Source organism: Paroedura picta, chromosome 3, assembly GCF_049243985.1.
Source record: "Paroedura picta isolate Pp20150507F chromosome 3, Ppicta_v3.0, whole genome shotgun sequence".
NCBI classification, from domain to species: domain Eukaryota; kingdom Metazoa; phylum Chordata; class Lepidosauria; order Squamata; family Gekkonidae; genus Paroedura; species Paroedura picta.
This window is the reverse complement of record NC_135371.1, coordinates 90,872,731-90,892,038: the sequence shown is the minus strand read 5'-3', so window position 1 is coordinate 90,892,038 and position 19,308 is coordinate 90,872,731. Positions and strand designations below refer to the sequence as shown.

Here is a 19,308-nt window from a genome sequence, read left to right as displayed (position 1 = left end):
ACTGCGGTTCTCTCTCAAGTGTAGTGAGCATTCTTTGCTTCCACAGAGTCAATGGTTACCACTAACTTTTCTGCAGTTCCCTAACTCTGGTAAAAACTCTAAAAAGATACATCAAAACTACTTGTTAGTGAATCAAACTATGTTATACACTATTATTAAGATCAAATGTTAGTATCAGGACATCTACAGCTTTAGAAACATTACTCAGCCTCTCTAGAGTAGTGTTTATACCCATCCTAAACATAGGCAAACTGTTATGCGGATGTCTTCATCCTGTATGGTCTTCCACAGAAAAAGCTGTTTCTGATCAGTTGTTTGACCACTGTGACTGCAACGTTGCATGGATCCTTTGGTGGTGGTGCATTAAGTGCTTTACAGTTTTAAAGGTTTTCTGCAAAGTATATTCCTGTGAACCACTTTCAACGTAAGAAATGCGGTGCATAAATCTTTTGAAAGAAACGAGTCCTCCAAGGGTTTTGGGCCTTAGTCGTTCAGGAAGCAGGATCGCCTGGTGAAAACCCAAGCGTCCCTTTCATTAGGAGCCACCAAAGCGCCTTGAAGTCGTGAGCAAGCTGCCCGCTACTTTTGACGTCTGAAACGTCCCTAATCCAAAGGAACCCCGTTGGGCGGAAGCCACATTCCCGACTCTCCCATACCCTTCACCCCCGGCCGCCCCGCCTGCAAATTCCAGCGGGGTAGCCATGCTTGGCTGTGGCCACAAGCAACAAAAGGGGAGGCGTCCTGCCGGCACGGGCAAGGTCGGAGGCTTGCGCTGCCAGTGCTGCCAGGCTGTGCTCGCACCCCAGAGGGCGAGGCTTTAAGGCCACAGCCGTGGTATCCGTGTATGCCGGACCTGCCAGGGGGTTGTGCGTGTGTGGCTGCTTCTCCACGAGGCGGACGGCTTCCCACCCCCTACGACGCCTTTTGTTTGCTCCCTGCGCCGTTTCCTCGGAGTTGGGCTCCCCCGCCGAGCGGCCCCTCAGCCGCTCCCTTCCTGCTCCCTCCCTTCGGCCCGCGCCTCTCCCGCCTGCTCGCGCCCGCGGCGGCCCTGGCCAGGAGCGCGCACGTCGCCGCCACGGCTCCCTGCAGCTGCTCGGCCCGCTTCTCCGCCTGCGTTTTCTTGCCTGCCCGCCCGGCCGCTCGCGCGCTCGCCGGGCTGCGAGGGAGGCTCAGCTCACCGGGCCGGGGCCGCGGGGAGGGGCCTCAGCGCCCCGCCAGGCATCGCTTCGGCCCTCTGGGAGCTCCGCGCCTGACCGACCGACCGACCGACCGACCGGCCGCCGTGTCCCCGTCCCCCATCCCGCTCTGAATCCCGCAGGTAGGAGCCGCCCCAGGCCTAGCAGCGCCCTCCCCCCCCTCCCGCTGGCAAGATGGAGCCTCGCCCGGTGGCCTCCGTGGGCCCGAGGGGGAAAGGGAAAGGGGCAGGGGCGCCGTCCGTCCGTCCCTCCCTCCTGCCCTCGGGAGCAGTTCTTGAGAGAGCGCCTCATTCTTCCCTCTCGTGGAAGAGCGGCACTGGGGAAGGGGCTTTCATTTATTATGTTACTTCTCTCACCCCGTCGGTGGCTGGAGGTTGCTGTAGGAATGGAAGATCGCTTTGCCTCCGAGGGGGAAAGTGGCTCTGCAAATACACACCCTGAGGAGGGTACAAAGGCTGCCTCTCTTCCCTCCTCCTTTCCCCAAAGGCTTCCCAATTAAACTCCAGTTGGCGTGTATTGGGCTGAGATCACATTTCGAAGCAACAAAGTTCTGAATTTGGAACAATCGCTGCCAGCTTTAAAACCGGTAATTTAAACAAAGGCAGGCGCTGGACGCTTGAGAGAGAGGGTAAACAAACCAACAAACCTTTCTTTTTCCTTTCTTGAAAAGGGGTATGTAAGAGAAAGTTAAAGGGTAATTTCCGTGTTAAGCTATTGTGGATAATGCAGGAGTACATTTCTAGCAATCTGTTTTTAAAGAAGCCCCCTAAAGGGCCAAAGTTATAGTCCTTCGCCCACTTAACAACCCACCCCCCCATCCCCTGGTGTTGATTGAATTAAGTGCTGCTAGCTAAGCAGCCTTTCTCGCTAGCGTCTCAGGAACGGTGTTTAGACTCCTGGGCTGTGGGGGGCAGTGATGAGGATCATAGAGAAGAAAAAAGAGCTAAGCAGCTGCCATTCTGGCTTGTCTTGCTTTGTTGTTATAGCCATTCGGACCATCTTGTAGTCCTGATACACAGCAATCTGTCTGGTGTTTGTAACAATTTATAAAGTATTCTCTTGTTTTATCTTATTAGTTTGCATTTTTTCTGCTTGTGTATATCTAATATAGGACATATTTAATGGAAATTGATAGCTGACCCTGTATTTTGTACAAGCCCGTATGTGCATATTTAATTTACATTGTGAAAATATGTCTTGCTGTTCAAATTTAAGCTTGGTTGGCTGAGCTCAGTCTTTACTTGCATCATTTCTGGCTTGCCTTTCCTGCTGAGATTTAAAGCAGATAATAAAATATTTAAAAAACAATTAAGTCAGACATCATAAATCATCCAGTAAACAATGTGATAAAGCTGGGATTACAGAGTTAAAGGGGAAAACTACCAGAAATAACACATCATAATGCCGAAAGTGGATTACAGAGGTAGGAGGTAATGGGCAAAAATCAAGGCAATACACACAATAAACTTTGCAATAGGCAACAATCTTATTCTAAATAACATCCTCTTGAATTGTTCCACATAATACAGTTCTAATCCTTTTAAAAATGCCTTTCTGAATGTTTCCTATTTTATACAAAACCTGTAATTGGAGTACATCTAATCTGGACCAATACCTCTGTAGTGATAATAGCTGCATATGTAATCCCATTGATTATGGGAGCCACATTTATGGTTTATAAACATTTCATGTTTTCAGTGGATATAGCTGTTGCATATTATCTAGTGAGAGTCCTTTTTTCTTTTTGAACCATGTGTTAATTCCTTCCTTTTGATGTTAAGAAGAAATGAATTCTTATTCCCATCATTTATAGAAATACTGTTGTAAAGAGGGCTAAATCTTAAGTTTCAGTACATGTTTCTGGTTCTGTTACTGCTTTTGTTCTCATTTTGTATCTTCAGGTTATGGGTAAAATGTTATATAGCTTCATTTGTACAAGGATCTAGCAAATGCTGTTGAATTAAGTTGTGTGTAAGAAGTTACTTATTTAATGATTAAAAAACAAATTTCAGCAAATTAATTTGTGGAACTATAGCAAAATTATTTATCTCCGTTAAATTGCTTAGGACAGAAGGTAACTTTTTACAAGGAAATCCTTACCATCCCTGGACTCCCTGTGAGTAAGCACTCCAATCTGCAGTTTAACACTACAGACTAAAGATGATCATAAAATAATATTTACTCACTAGTAATAGCAATGCTAGGAAATGTTGAAGGCACCTAGAAAAGATGAAGACTCATTTATTTATTTATTTATTTATTTATTTATTTAGATTCATCATGAGATGGATTGACTTAGATCTGAGCAAGGCTTTTGATAGGACACTTTGGAGGTCGCTATAAGTCTGAAGCTATTTAACAGCACTTTGCATACACACACACAGAGTAATTTTATTCTTTGCCACATGGGTCACATAAATGCATAAAGATCACTGTAGAAGTTCTGGGACAAGTGACTATGGAATTATGGATTTCTTATTTTGGAAACAGTATCGAGGGAAAATACTGATGTAGGCACAGCCATATTGAACCTACTTTACTCCTGAAAAAAAAAATCAGCTTTTTATTTTTCACATTAAGACAAGAGAATTATGCTGTTAGTTCCTCTAAGATCATACCAGTCCTGCTTACCACTCTGCTCTTCTTTAGTCCTTGTGACAGTAATTATTATTATTATTATTATTTATTATAATTTTATTTATATCCCGCCTCCCCCGAAGGCTCGAGGCGGCTCACATAAAAACCCCTCCCTTAAAATCCATAACAATCACATAAAATTACAGTAATTAACAACCAATTAATCAACAATAACAACAATAGATGGCAATACTAATCATCGAGTCTCCACCGCCTCAGCTACAGGGAGGTGGAGGGAGCTATCACTCACTCACTACCGCCAGATTACATGAGGGGGGGGCCTGATCCTCCTCACCGCCCAGCCTCACCGTAGGCCTGGCGGAAGAGCTCCGTTTTACAGGCCCTGGGGAATGCTGGTAATTCCCGCAGGGCCCTCAGCTCTTCCGGGAGCTCATTTCACCAGGTCGGGGCCAGGACCAAAAAGGCCCTGGCCCTGGTAGAGGCCAGACAGGCTTCCTTGGGGCCGGGGATAACCAGCAAATTGGCCCCACCCACCATAAAGCCCTGCAGGGGATATAGGGCGAAAGGCGGTCCCTCATATATGCTGGGCCCAGACCACGGATGGCCTTAAAAGTCAAAACCAAAACCTTGAACCTGATCCAGAATATAACCGGTAACCAATGCAGCTGCCTTAGGACTTGATGGATATGGGTCCTCCACAATGTAGCTGTGAGGACCCTAGCAGCCGCGTTTTGGACTAGTTGCAGTTTCCGGATCAAGCCCAGAGGCAGGCCAGTGTAGAGCGAGTTACAGAAATCTAATCTGGAGGTGACCGTCACATGGATCACTGTGGCTAGGTGTTCAGAGGACAGATAGGGCGCTAGTAGCTGGGCCTGGCGAAGGTGGGAAAATGCCTGGCCAGCTACCTCCTTAACCTGTGCCTCAAGTGTTAATGAGGCATCAATGGTTACCCCCAAGTTCCTGACCTGAGACACAATATTAAGTTGCGTCCTGGCCAGAGAGGGTAAGTGCGCTTCCTGATCTTCTCCCTTATGGCCCAACCACAGGACCTCCGTCTTGGAGGGGTTGAGTTTCAGGCGACTCTGCTCGAGCCATCCAGCTATGGCTTCCAAACATCTGGCAAATGGATCTGGGTGGCCATCCATGAGGAGAAAGAGCTGGGTGTCATCAGCTACTGATGACAACCCAGCCTGTAACTCCGTACCAGTTGAGCCAGAGGGCTCATAAAGATGTTAAATAATGTGGGAGAGAGCATCGAGCCCTGTGGGACCCCACAAGGGAGCCGGTAAGGGCCCGATAACTCCTCTCCCACTGCTACCCTCTGAATCCGGTTTTGGAGGAAGCAGCGTATCCAGCGTAATGCTGTACCCCTTATCCCTGTACCGGCGAGGCGGCTCGCTAGCAGCTCGTGATCGACCACGTCAAACGCGGCCAACAGATCTAGAAGAACTAGCACAGCGGAGCTGCCTCGGTCAAGCTGGCGACGGAGGTCATCCAACAAGGAGACCAAGACCGTCTTGACCCCATGACCAGGACGGAAGCTAGACTGGTATGGATCGAGCGCTGAAGTATCTTCCAGGAACGCTAGGAGCTGGTCCGCCGCAGCCCTTTCTACCACCTTACCCAGGAACGCTAAATGCGCTACTGGGCGGCAATTACTTATTTAATTGCAAAATATGAGAAGGAAAAATTAATCTTTTAAAATATACTTCACTCACAGGTGTCTAATGAAAAGAAAAAAAAATGTTGGAAACATAATTCTCAGGCTGTTAAGACAGATATCCTACATAGAAACTAGAAGAGCATTTCTGTCCCATGTTATTTCACATGCCTGCATATTTACCAAGGACCTACTGATCTTAGCTGGGGCTTTTGAAGGGATGTAGGGGATACAGTTGATAGGTGAAGACAGGAAAGCCTGAGAATCTTTGATTCCAGTATGAATTTATATACAGATTTTCATTAAAAATTCTCCCATAATTTACAATAAAATGTAGTGAATGCTTACAGGCCTTTACTGTTGTGTATATATTTACATGTTGAGAAATGGTGATTAGTGCTAGCTTGTTTTATTACTATTATTATTTTTTATTTATTACTTTTGTTGTCTGCAGTATCTGTGGATTCAGGACAGAATTACTGTATACAAATAAAATTAAATAGCTAACAGTTAAATATGTTTTAAAATTAAAAACATATTTGAACCACCAATTGCCCAATTTTTCTGTTGACTGGAGAGGAGGCAAGAGGAGGTGGGAGGGTCATACATGCCTGAGATGATATATATGATAGCAGGGTTTTTGACAGGGAGGCCAGTACAGTTAAAATGTTGGTTTAGACCTCAAGAATAGGCCTAGTGGAACAGATCCACCTTGCAAGCCCTGAGGAAATGTCTAAGGTCCTGAAGGGCTCTGATCCCATTTGGAAGAGCATTCCACCAGGCTGGGATGTTGAGGCCAATCTAATCTTGGGATTGAGGATCTTGAGCAAATTCTGCTCGCTGGATATTAATACTCTTTGGGAGATGTACAGGGAGAGGTGGTCTCACAGGCACAATGATCTCAAACCATTTAGGGCTTTAAAGACCTGAAATTTGATTTGGTTTCCAATCTGGATTCAATGCTGCTGAGAGAGCACCAGTCATATATTAACTGTCCACTGGGTCCCAGTAAGGACTTGCGCAGCTGCATTCTGGACCAGTTGATGTTTCCAGAGCAGTTTCAAGGGTAGCCCTGTGTAGAGCGAATTGCAGTAATCCAGTCTGGAGGAGACTGTTGCATGGATCACAATGGCTATGTCAGACGCTGATAGATAGGGTGCTAGCTGTCATGCCCAGGGGAACTGGTAAAAGGCCAGGTGCGCAACATTTGTAACCTGAGTCACCATGGACAAGGAGGCATCCAGGATCACACCCAGACTCTTGACATTTGCTGAAATTGTTATCAGGACCCCATCAAGAGTCAGTTGTAATGGCCCATCTAGGGCATGCTGGCCCAATCCAGAGGACCTCCATCTTACCTGGATTCAGCTTCAGCTGAATCTACTTGAGCCACTCCACTGCTGCCGCCGAACATCTGGCCAGAGAATCTGGGGGTGAAGACAGATGACTGTCCATCATCAGGCGTAGCTGAATATCATTAGCATATTAATGTCACTCTAGCCCAAAACTCCAGATCTCTTGAGGGAAGGGAATAGCATGTTTGCCCAAAGTACAAATGGAGTTCATGCAACTTCATATATATAAGATGCTTCAGTGTGAAATGTTTTGTATGAAGCAGCCCTATATTTCCATCCCAAATGTAAGAAATCTACCCTTTAGGAAAAGTAATTTTAAACACCAGAACATGAAATGCCTTGTACATTTCTAAAATACTAAATTTTATTAATTTGAAGCTCCTATTGTGATTTCAATTGGAGTACTGAAAACGAAACATGATTAAGGATTTGGGTAGTTTTGTATGGTAAAAAGGTAAAGGTATCCCCTGTGCAAGCACTGGGTCATGTCTGACCCTTGGGGTGACTGATGCCCTCTAGCGTTTTCATGGCAGACTCAATACAGGATGGTTTGCCAGTGCCTTCCCCAGTCATTACTGTTTACCACCCCCCCCCCCCCGCAAGCTGGGTACTCATTTACCGACCTCGGAAGGATGGAAGGCTGAGTCATGCTTGAGCCGGCTGCTGGGATTGAACTCCCAGCCTCATGGGCAGAGCTTTCAAACTGCATGTCTGCTGCCTTACCACTCCGCCCCACAAGAGGCTCTTGTATGGTACAGAGCTATAATTCTAACTTTATTTGAAGTGTCTTCTCTATTAGTAGCCTGTGCCTTAAGTGAGAATCAGAAAGACAGAGCCTCTAATACCTTGAATTCTGATTTTGCGTGTAAAATAGTAATCCCAAAACAGAGTGAATACAATTATTTTGTCTGCATCTAAGTAAGCCTTTTTAGCAGGTGAATAACAACTTCCAAAAATAGAGTCCAATAGCACCTTTAAGACAAACAATGATTTATTCAAGGCATGAGCTTTTGTGTGCATGCATACTTCCTCAGACATAATGGATTAGTTGCTTGCCCCATCCGTCTCCACCCAAGCGTGGAAGCATCCCTGCAGGTGACGCTGTGCTGTCAAGTTATCTTGTCCTGAGACCAGGGAATTAGATTCGAAATTATATCACATATTACTAACATCACATTACAAGCACAGCTTGTCACTTGCAGTGATGCTTCCACGCTTGGGTGGAAAAGGATGGGGCCAGGAACTAGTCTCTTATAATTATTTATTTTCACAACTGGGAAAGTATCTGCCATTAATTACCAACATGTACAGTTTTATTTCTCCATTGTTTTTGTGAACTACAACTGAACTCAAAAGGACTAATTGGCTGTTTTAGCAAAGAATTATCATATGGCATAATTTGGATACTATGACACAGTTTGCTAATGCCAATAATGTATCTTTTCTATATATCTGTACACTCATGAACTTTGTTTCATTTTGTCTGAGGAAGCGTGCATACACAAAAGCTCACACCTTGAATAAATCTTTGTTGGTCTTAAAGAAGCTATTGGACTCAATTTTTGTTATGCTATTTCAGACCCACATGACTACCCATTTGAATCTAACTTCCAGTGTCGTCACTCTGGTTCACCAGAGCCCCTAGATGGCACTTCACAGACACCATGGCAACAGAGAAAAGACTTCTTTGCTACCTACATTACAGTGTATATATGTATATTAAAATGCTGTGTCCTACAGATATTGAGCTTTGAGATTTAGGTTCCACCAATATTCTGATCTGCTTTCTTGCTTAATTCCTTGTTGCTTCCCGGTAAACCAGAAAGGTCTTTGGAGGAGGAGGAGAGTAACTAAAAACCATATTCCTCATGCCCCAACTTAATCTCCTATCCATAAATCAACAAAACCACTGAATAATAGTAGCCTTCAGCTGCTGTCAGTAGGGAGAAATCCTCTGAAGAGGACAGGGCTCAGTGGACTTCATAAGTTTCTGAAGATGGACCATCCTTATTGGTTGGCTCACCTTGACAGAAGCACAAGAATGAAAGGATCTGTGCCTTGAAAATTGATAATTCTGTTCGAGGCCATTCTATAATGGTTCTTTTTCCATGCTACTGTAAATTGGAAGATTTCAACACCTTGAAGGCCACTTGCTCTGTAGAACTGTTACACTGAACCAGTAGTAGTAACTCTAGTCTTCCAACCTCCTCTACATCAGGCAAGTGTGCTAAATACCTTTAAGAAAAAGCAATCTTTAAAGGTCATGTAATGATTTCAAATTACATAGTCTTGAGAGCCATAGTACTCTATAAAGAAAATTTTGATTCTGATATATTGATGTGATTCATTTTGGTATTTGCCTGGGAAGTGAAAAATTCATAACCCATCAGTTAACTTTTAGAAAATGAACGACAGAGATATTAGGATTGATTTGATTGGTAAAATTACATGATAATTGGTTCATATCCTGTCAAAACAGCTCCACTATTTTCAACACTTCTTATTTAGTAGTTTTAATTTCACTGTACATATTAAGATCACTAATCATTGAAGTGTGAAGTTATTTTGTGCAAAAGAAAATCTACATATAACACTAATTTTATCTTTTTGTATTAGATTGTACTAGATGCTAGGTGCTTGCTGATGGTGATTTCAAACCACTCTTGTTTTTAATTAATATTTTGATATTAAGATGTATTTTTAGTCATTTGTTTGTGTCTTGAACCAATGTCTCTAATTTTAGAGAACATTCATAACTTTAAGTCAGAAAAATATTTCCTTGTGAATGCTGGTGTTTGTTTTATACAACTGTGTCTCTGATTTTTTTTCCCCTGGGTAGAAAATGATGCATCCTGTTGCCAGCGGTAACTCCCCTTTTTGTGGGACTGGAAAGAGTTCTTGCCTTAATGATGACAACGTAACGCCTACTGATCAGTTTGACTTATACTCCACACAACAAACCAAGTATAGCCACACAGTCAGCCACAAGCCAATAACATGCCAGAGACCAGATGTGTTAAGTGAACCACACTTGCAAACCACAAGTGGCAGGAGTATAGAGACGAAAGATGAACTAAAGAAAAAGAAAAACCTCAACAGATCTGGTAAACGTGGAAGACCGTCGGGGACCACAAAATCAGCGGGCTACAGAACAAGCACAGGTAGACCGCTGGGAACCACCAAAGCGGCTGGATTTAAGACAAGTCCGGGCAGACCCTTGGGTACAACTAAAGCTGCAGGATACAAAGTCAGCCCAGGGAGACCACCAGGTAGCATTAAAGCTCAATCACGGTTTTCCAATCTAAGTTATACTTGTAGCAGTGCAGCTTTTCCTTACTCTGTCGTGCATAACAGAGGGGTGCTTGCTACTGGTGAAACAAGTAGCAAAATCAAGCAACCCAGTGAATGGAAAAAGGAGGAATTGGATAACATTTCTTAAGTAATTCTTTTTAAATTATCTGATTTGTGGCATGTTTTTTCACTACTTTTGTAACTTTTCCATAGCCTTCTTTCCTACATTTTTAAAAAGATGTCATATCTTAGTCACTTAATGTTTCTCATGTTTACAAGAGGACTCCTCAGCGATGCCCTTGTGTTTCCAGAAAGTAATTTCTAATATTCTAAGTGTCAAAGTTGATGTCTGGCCATTTTAGTTGTTTGCTTATTCATTTAGCAATTCATAAAGCAGACTTCTGGTTCCTAAGTTATTTAAGATCACAATAAAGACTTAGACAAAAATAAATCACAATAAGATTAAGAGAAACCAGAAATTCAGACCTGATCTACCAATAAAAGCCGTAAATATTTTACAATATGTGTGTTCACTTTTTTAAAATGGAAGGGAGAAGAAAAATAACTGAATTTTCCACAATTGCTGGAACTTAACACGGACCTCAGATATCTGTAGATGTTTTGAATCTTTCAGAATTATATTTTTTAAAAAGCGGTCATTCCAGGCAGTCATTTTGTTAAAATGCTATCAGTTTTAATTCTCAAATATTTCCCCTCCCAAAATATTCCATGTAGCTCCTGATATATATTCTATTTTGCCATTAATGGTAGCTCTTCTATTTATTCTATCAAATACTGAGTTGCAATTTATAAAAGCCTAAAACTATATATACCAAATTGTTTTACAGGCATTTTTTAAAAATGCTGTCAGACACATAAAATCAGTCATAATAAACATGGCTGAAAAGTGACGGTTGGCATATGCAAATATGTGCAGAATTGTGTCCTGTATTCCAAGCTCTGTCAACAAATAGGATTTTTAATTAACTTTGCAATACCTGCATAAACAGTAGCAGTTGTTAGGATTTCAAATATTTGATGTGATTGGAAATTATACTTTTCAGATAGATGACAATGACATTTTAAATAATTTTGCCAGTAGGACTCTTTGTTAGTTATCACATATACTGTATCTAAGACAGCATATATCTACCAAAGGATGATGTTTACTAGTTCATAATTGAGAACTACGCAGTTGATGTCCAAGCAAGTTGCAATTTGATGTGTTTATGGACCCCAGATATACAACTGACTATATAGGAATACATCTATGCATGGAAGGCGCAGAATTATAAATAAATATCCTGATATTTTGTGCACCTAAAAAAATGTTCTGCATTGAACTGGCTATGTTTTTTTAATGTGTGTTGAGGGACAATATATAATGCACACATTATGTTGTATGAAAAGTCTCTCAATATTGAATATATTCCAGATATTTCTTGCATCCACCTAAAGTTCCATTCGGAAAATAAATTTGCATATAGTTGTAGATTAAAATTCTAAATTTGTATCTTCAGATACATAAGAGGGGGTTATAAATAAATATTTGCTAAGTAATGGAGACAGAACTCTTTCAGGTTAATGAGAATAATGACAATTAACAGTATTGATTCCTTTTTTTTTTCTTTGTAAGATAAATGTTGTGGCCTGCTGACATTTTGATGACACTCTGATTTGGATAATGACAACTTAAGAAATGGATGTCATTTCATGCCTTTTTTATCAGGAAAAAAAGCAGCAAGCCTTCAGGTGTTCCAGTGATGCCTAACTCATATAAGCTGGACTTTATGCTGTATTTTATAATAGATGTGTTGAGTTGATTTGGGGGGACTATGTATGCACTGGCAACCATGAACCTCAACAGTACTGGAAGGCTCTTTAGTCATGTAAACTGATGGCAGCTACACTGCTACTAAAATAGTTTTTTGCTGAAACTATGAAGCTCTTTATATATTTCGTTCTTCAAGAAACTTTGGAAGTATGACATCTTTATTAATTTTTCCCAAAATGGTGCAACTTCTGACACACACAAGGTTAATATGAGCTAATTCGCCCTCAGGATGTATATTGTGCTGGCTGTTTCGTTACATGATTTTTTTTCCTAACCAAAAGGCTGCTTCAGACCCTTTATGAACCTTCTCTTGGAAAGCAGCTGAATGTAAAATCTACAGAAATGGCATACCTTACTGGCAAGGAGAAAGTTGCATGTCACCAGTGTACCTTTGAATAACCTCCTGTTTTTCTCAATCTGCACCTCTTTAGCTTCTCACTCGTGCATCTGGTCAATGGTGCTATGCAGTATACTGGGAGATAACGTAGACACATTATTCCTCTAGCATAATGAATTTTGTATTCAAGTATGATGAGAAAATAATGAAATCATCTAAGCAATTTATGCTCGTTTCTAGTGCTTATTAAAAACACAAACATTGTCAGTTGTGGAAACAGAAAAAAAAGTTTCTCTAAAGGGCAGTTTAATGCCCTGGATTTGTTAATGAGGCCAGAAGAACACTGTTGGGCATTTCTTGATTCCAGTTTAATTTTATCCTCTGCTGCCGTTTACAAGTGCCATGCTGTGGGGGGGCGGGGGGAGAAGTCAAGAACCAGAGATGTTTGAATGGTATATTCAAATATTTTTGCTACTCCTGTATATAAACTTCAGAATACATTGTGTTTTTCTCTTTTTTTCATAACTCTTGTCTTGTCATGACAAACATTGAAACAGCATGTTGATTCCTATACCTTGATATTATTGGAAATGGGGATGGGAATGTCCCTTGCCTCCCCACCCCAGTACCACTACATGGTTTATAACAGTGTTACTCACTCTGCCGCTAACATTTGCAATTGCCATAAAGCAGAAGTCACATTATTCTTGAATGCCCTTTAAACCACTCCACCAAACTACTCATATAAAATAACTACTCATATATAAAATATAAAACTGTAACGATTTGAATTACTGTAATATAGCTGAGCATGCCAACACTGCCTGCCCTAAGTATCTGGAGTGAGGCTTGCCTGTCAAAAGTCATGGCATGAAATTGTACAACCTTTCATGTTCTCCAGAACTCTCTATTGGCTGGGTGTTAAAAAATAAATTGGTTCACTATGATAAAATTGACCTTGAAGTTTAACCCTGATGTTGAAGGAAGAAATAGGGTGATTAGAACCTCATTCCATTCTGAGTTGTCAACAATGGTATGCCCTATTCCTCTGCATCTTTCTGCTGCATATGCTAATCTAGTCTCAAAACACATAATGCCTATATCTCAGAATAAACCATCATAGTTTGTACTATTTTTAAAATATAAAACCATAAGTTTTCATCATTACGGTTCTCTGTAAACCATTCTGAGCTGCAAGGGACTGGTGGTATAAAATATAATAATACGTTTTAAAATTGATATGGACTCAGGATGACTACTCCAATTTTTAAAGAGTTCATTGTAACTTTCCCTTCTTTCTTCATCTCAGAAATCAGATAGGGCCAGATGGCTTGAGAAACCACCATATTCAAATCCCCCTAATCCAGGGACTGTGGAGATGCTAACAGGATCATTCTGTGCATGTTTACTCAAAAGTAAGTCCTACATTATTCAGTGGGACTTGCACTTAGGTAAGTGTACAGAGAATTGAAGACTAAACCATGCATTTATAGATGTATGGAGTTTAGGAGATGTCTGAAATGCATTGCACTACTGCCCAGTGAAGTACTTAGTGGGCTGTGCAGGGGACTGGATGGACAAAGTACCTGCATTTTCTCTGCAGAGCTTGCTCTGCCTTGTGCTGGGGAATGAGCAAGGAGAAGAGCTGGATTTTTTATACCTCGTTTTTTACTGCGCGAAGAAGTCTCAAAGTGGTTTAGAATCACCTACTCTCCTTCTCCCACAAGAGGCACCCTGTGAGGTAGGTGAGGTTGAGAGACATCTGAGAAAACTGTGAATGGTCCAAGGTCACCCAGCTGGTTGCATGTGGAGGTGTGGGGAATCAAACCTTGGTCTCCAGATTAGAGGCCACCACTCTTATTCACTACACCAAGATGGCAAAGATGCAAGTAAAAGACAGTAAGTCTTCCCAGCTGAGGTGAGAATGAGATGGTTGAGACTTGAAATTAGTATGTCTCAGGAAGACAAGGGAAAGCAAGAAGACAGGAAAGTAAAGGGAGCTCTGACTTCCCACTGCAGCAGCCTGCTCTGAGCCAGCCAGCAACAATGCCTAGCTTCTCTTCACAAGAAGCCTGTCTCCCCAGCATAAGACACAGCACTTCAGTTGACACAGTGAAAGTGCTATGGTGCCTGAAGAACAAATTGGTTGTAGATAAGAGAGAATAAAATCAACATCCTGGTGTGGCCAGCTTGCTCTTTTCATGGGGAGCTGCTTTTGTGTAGCTGCTTTCTCTATATCCAGCTTGTTCTCATAGTTGACCAGGTGGATAGGTGAAAGTGCAGAGGATGGGGTTGTACAAGACAGTGGACCTTTCTGTCTGCCATGAGGTCCTCACCTCATAGAAGCCTGTAGCTTACCCATCCTCCGGTCCCAATGGCAGTGGCTGTTTAAGATGGGAATCACCTACCAACCCCAAGCAATGGCCTCGCCCATTTCCCCTGAAATATGGGGTGGGTGACTCATTAAGCACGGGTGTTCAGAGGAACTGTCCATTTCTCTGGAGCCATTGAGTGAGTATCACTGATTTATAAAACAAATAGATAATTTTATATGCTATACCTTTATTCTGCTCTTCATAAGCTAATATTGTTGATGTGTATTGGCACTGTTCAGAAAAATTTATATGTCAAATTTGTGTTCATTTTAAATTTTGGTTAAATATAGAATTTTTAGTTCTGTCTTTTAATAAAACATTTAGTACATTTGAAGACAAGGTTCTGCATCACAATCATTGTTTTAAACACAGATTATGGTTCACTTTCTGATGAAATTTAAACTGTAGAACCAAATAACTTTACTACTTTTTTGAAGTCTTGCACTGGATATTTTCAGATTATTGACACACATGGGCAGAAGTTACATAACAAAGATGCTAATTGTGGTGACAGTGGCAATTTTTTTCTTATTTGACTGACAATTTTCTCTGTGTGCAATCAAGTTATTTAATGTGCATGATTTTGGGAAGATAAGATGTCATCAGTCAGACATTGTTTCGTAGTGGTCCATTTTGATCATATTTTAAAGTTTCCGTTAGTCATAAACGAACCTAGACCAGTCAAAGTAATGCAAATGAGATGAGAAATTCCATGGTCTAAGATGCAAAAGATCTTTGGTATTAGAACTTTTTTTTTAGTGTGAAAGTTCTTGAAACGCAGGAAAATGGATATCACCAATAGTTCTTAATTTGTCATTCTTTTACTGTGTGTAGAGTGCAGCATCATGCCGCTTATTAAATACAAAGCAATTGCTTGCTTTATGATCACATGGCGCTTCTTTGTATTATGCATATATTTTACATAGCTCAAACATTATTATACATATCAAAGAATACTAGAGCAACCTTTCCTTATGATTTTTGCCCAAATAGATCTAGGTTCTGCAATGTGTAATCTGTTTCATCTTGAAAGTAATAGTCATGTTACCAAATTTAAGAAATGCTTAAAACTTACGCGGGCCATCCGAAGGTTATTTTCTTCCACAAGTTGCTATTCCCGAAACAATTACCTATTAAATATCATCACCCTGTCTTCTGCTGTAAAAAGTCTGATTAGATACTGTATATGTTCTTATGTCCATGAACTTCAGCTACTCATGTGCAATTGTCTGTATGGGAATGGAGTAGTGTTCATGATCTGTATTTACGTCATCATATGGATGTATATTTATTAATAAAGTAATTGCTTTAAACACTGAACAGCGTATTTTATATTTCTTGGCATGGCAAATTTTAGCCAGCTTAAGCAAGTGACTGTATTAGTTTTTCGCTTCCAAGAGCTTTAATTGGTTTTACATGATTTTTGGATGCATAAATTTAAATGAGTCTGCTTTTCTGGTGTGTGTGTGTTTTAAGTCACTAATCCATAGAATGAAAGAAGATTCCCAGTTACTTTTATGAAAGCAAATAGATTCTGAATGCTTGCTGCCATGTTCCCAACTAACTGGACAACTGGAATGCCACAATATACAGTATTTGCTGGCGTATAAGACTACTTTTTTCCTGGCAAATAGATGGGGAAGAAATGGAGATAGTGACAGATTTTATTTTCCTGGGCTCCAAGATCACTGCAGATGGGGACTGCAGCAAAGAAATTAAAAGACGCTTGCTCCTGGGGAGGAAAGCTATGGCAAATCTAGACAGCATCCTAAAAAGCAGAGACATCACCCTGCCAACAAAAGTGCGTTTAGTCAAGGCTATGGTATTCCCAGTTGCAATGTATGGCTGCGAAGGTTGGACCATAAGGAAGGCCGAGCGTCAAAGAATTGAGGCTTTTGAACTCTGGTGCTGGAGAAGACTCTTGCGAGTCCCTTGGACTGCAAGGCGAACAAACCGGTCAGTCCTAGAGGAGATCAACCCTGACTGCTCTTTAGAAGGCCAGATCCTGAAGATGAAACTCAAATACTTTGGCCACCTCATGAGAAGGAAGGACTCCCTGGAGAAGAGCCTAATGCTGGGAGCGATCGAGGGCAAAAGAAGAAGGGGACGACAGAGAATGAGGTGGCTGGATGGAGTCACTGAAGCAGTTGGTGCAAACCTAAATGGACTCCGGGGAATGGTAGAGGACAGGAAGGCCTGGAGGATCATTGTTCATGGGGTCGCGATCGGTCGGACACGACTTCGCACATAACAACAACAACAAGACTACTTTTCCTCCCTGAAAAACATGCCTCCAAGTGGGGGAGTCGTCCTATACACTGGGTGCACTTCAGTTGGGATAGACATAGCTGCCCATAGTGGCCCATAGTACTGTAATGTAACAAACTCTATATTTTGAGTGGAAATGTTGGGGGGTCGTCTTATACGCCCAGTCGTCTTATACGCCGGCAAATAAGATACATTTTTTTCAAAACAGTCTGGCCCCTACTATGCCCAGGATGTTGATTTTTTGAACATATTAATTGTTCAGTAAAATTATTTTTGTATTCTTAGTAGGTTCCTAATGGCTAATTGTAGCTGGATTGAAGTGAAAGGGTGATTCAGATTTGCATGTGCCTTAAGGGGTTGTTGTGAGGGTTTCATGAAAGGCATGAGAATCATGTAAACAGTTTTCCCATGAGGGAAAATTCATGCTTGCTTCCATGTTCTGTCTACTTATTGTTCATAACATATTCCTCACATGCATGCCTTAATTTGGGGGACATGCCAGATTGCACAGCAGAGATATGATGCCTTACAACTTTGAAATAAGATCAGTTATATTTTTTCTGAGGGGAAAATAGTGGAATATCTTATATTGGCTGGGGAAAGATGTTATGTTACAGGATGTTGGGGGGGGGGGAGGTGGGATGCACATTATTGGAGGACATGTTCGGGAAAGGAGACAGCGGCCAATCACAATGATTTGGGATTCACCTGGAGACAGACCATTGCAGAAATTGATACTAGGAATTTTTTTACAATGGGGTAGGAGAGACTAGTTGTAACAATGAGAAATGAAAGAGTACCGCAGTCAGAATGATAACAAGGGAAGAAAATATTAATATTAAAGGTGTATTATGCAGTGTCATTCAGTATTATGACCATATAAAAGCTAATATCCTTCACTCCTTGTTCATGTACCAAGGTTTGCCATTGCTATAGGTGTTGGGGCCTGTTCTATTTAATTTATTCATCAATGATCTGAAACTGGAGGTGAATAGTATAGTGCAGCATAGTGGCCAAGTTTGCAGAAAACACCAAATTATTCAGGATGGTGAAAACCAAGGCTGACTTTGAAGAATTCCAGGAGGAACAAACTGGGTAAGTCACTATGTGGTAAATGTAAAGTGACTCACATTGGAACACCCCCCCCCCCAAGTATAGGCTAACAGAACATACTATGATTAAGAAAAGATCTTGTGGTTGTAGTGAATAAAGTGTCAACGCAGTGTGCTGCAACGGAGAAAAAAGCAAACTATGCTAGGGATTACTAGGAAAGGGATTTAGAATAAAACAAAATATTGCAATATCCCTGTGTAGATCTATGGAGAAGCGTCATTTGGAATACTGTGTACAGTTCTGGTCCCTGTATCTCAAAAGAAATTGCAGAGCTGGAAAAAGTAAACAGAAAGGTATCTAAGATTAGGGCATCGGAGCATGTTATGAGAAATGGCTGAGGTGTCTGGGATTTTTCAGTTTAGATAAGACGTGACTAAGGAGGGACATTGACAGAATTTTTTCTCCCTCTTCCAAACTACTATTTATTGATTTGATTTATATCCCGCCACTCATAGCAAGCTGTCTCGTGGCGGGTTACTTGATAAAACCCTACATAAAAATACAATCCCCCCTAAAACCATCCTCTGTCCAATTTCTCTTCCCCAACCTGTGTGGCTACCACTTAGTGCGCCAGGGGGATTTTTTAAGCCACTAGCCAGATTATCTAAAATGTAGTAGCAGTATCTTCCCAGAGGGCTGTCTGATCTTCCATGCCCTGGCCTCAACTGTACACCGGATGGAAGAACTCTCAAAGGCATCCAATGAAGCTGATGGATAGTAAGATCAGGATGGATGAAAGGAAATATTACTTTATGCAGGGAGTGATTAAAATATTGAATTTGCTTCTAGAAGGCATGGTGATGACCACATGAATAAACAGCTTTAAAAGGGGATTAAATTCATGGAAGATAAGTCTGTCAATGGCTACTAACCATGATAGGAACGTTCACATTCAGAAGTGCTCTCTGAATCCCAGTGCTAGGAGGCAAACTTGACTTCTGTGTCCTCTTGTTGGCTTTCCAGAAGAGCTGGTTGCCCACTGTGTATGACAGGATGCTAAATTAAATGGCTTTTCTTAAGAGAATAATAAATAAGCATACATCTCATTACTGTAAATCTCACTACTATATATTGGATGGTGTTCCTTTATGAAGCAGAATAGAGTGAAAAATTTGATTCCTATCTGTAGCAAATTTTTTTGCCATTCCCAACATGATGTTTAATTGAGTGTTTCCATTTTAGCTCATGTAAAATTGATATTTAAACAAGACAATTCTTATTTAAAATGTAATTGCTTTTAGGGATTTGTTTCAAGTACCTGGGCTACTTTGTACTACTCTG

At 41.3% G+C, this 19,308-nt stretch overlaps 1 protein-coding gene across 2 annotated transcripts in view; it reads left to right on the top strand.

The window, feature by feature from the left end:
• Nucleotides 1-735: 735 nt before the first annotated feature.
• LOC143832414 (UPF0461 protein C5orf24 homolog) overlaps nucleotides 736-19,308 on the top strand; it is a 41,244-nt gene continuing 22,671 nt past the window's right edge. Inside the window, exons 1-3 of one of the 2 annotated variants that reach the window (XM_077326812.1) lie at nucleotides 736-1,318; nucleotides 9,649-10,078; nucleotides 11,737-15,966. In XM_077326812.1, the coding sequence (XP_077182927.1) occupies nucleotides 9,652-10,078; nucleotides 11,737-11,765 (456 nt within the window). In that variant the 5' untranslated portion in view covers nucleotides 736-1,318; nucleotides 9,649-9,651 and the 3' untranslated portion in view covers nucleotides 11,766-15,966. Of the gene's footprint in view, nucleotides 1,319-9,648; nucleotides 10,079-11,736; nucleotides 15,967-19,308 lie in introns of those variants that run through there. The other variant, XM_077326813.1, reaches the window with a different exon arrangement.